This window comes from Gekko japonicus, unplaced genomic scaffold (assembly GCF_001447785.1).
Source record: "Gekko japonicus isolate JY-2015 unplaced genomic scaffold, Gekko_japonicus_V1.1 scaffold416, whole genome shotgun sequence".
Taxonomy (NCBI): domain Eukaryota; kingdom Metazoa; phylum Chordata; class Lepidosauria; order Squamata; family Gekkonidae; genus Gekko; species Gekko japonicus.
In genome coordinates this window covers 252,602-253,055 of record NW_015172564.1, presented here as the reverse complement: position 1 = coordinate 253,055, position 454 = coordinate 252,602, and the positions used below count along the sequence as shown (strand labels likewise).

General features: G+C 72.7%; 1 protein-coding gene across 1 annotated transcript in view; it reads right to left on the bottom strand.

The window, feature by feature from the left end:
* The window catches only part of MN1 (meningioma (disrupted in balanced translocation) 1), a 38,148-nt gene that overhangs the window by 27,536 nt on the left and 10,158 nt on the right, over positions 1 to 454 (bottom strand). Inside the window, exon 3 of the mRNA XM_015421272.1 lies at positions 37 to 453. Within this exon, the coding sequence (XP_015276758.1) occupies positions 37 to 453 (417 nt within the window). The remainder of the gene's footprint in view (positions 1 to 36; position 454) is intronic.

Here is a 454-nt window from a genome sequence, read left to right as displayed (position 1 = left end):
AGCCCCCCAAAAGCCGACAGGCCTGGCGGCGGCTACCTTCTTTGCTGGGGTTGGGGGGCTTGGCCTTCTCCCAGGGCGCCAGGCCTTTGTCCTCGTCGTCGTCGTCGGGCCCCTCCAGGAGGGCCTTGTCGCCGCCGGGCAGGTACCACGAGGCCGAGTGCTCGGCCATGAGCGAGTCCAGGTCGATGGTGCTCATGGAGGAGGAGGAGGAGGAGGAGGAGGCCTTGCCGCCCTCGCCCCCCGCCGCCCCCGCGCAGCAGCTGCTCAACTCGCCGCCGTCCTGGCCGCCGTCGGGGGGCTTCTTGGCGCTCTTGAGGCCCAGCGGCTGGTCCTCGGAGATGCTGAACTGCTGGCGCTGGAGCTGGATCTGGGCCTGCAGGATCTCCAGCGGGTGGATCTCGTCCTGCCCCGGGCCGCCGCCGCCCGCCGGGGGTCCGCCGCCGTAGCCGTCGGG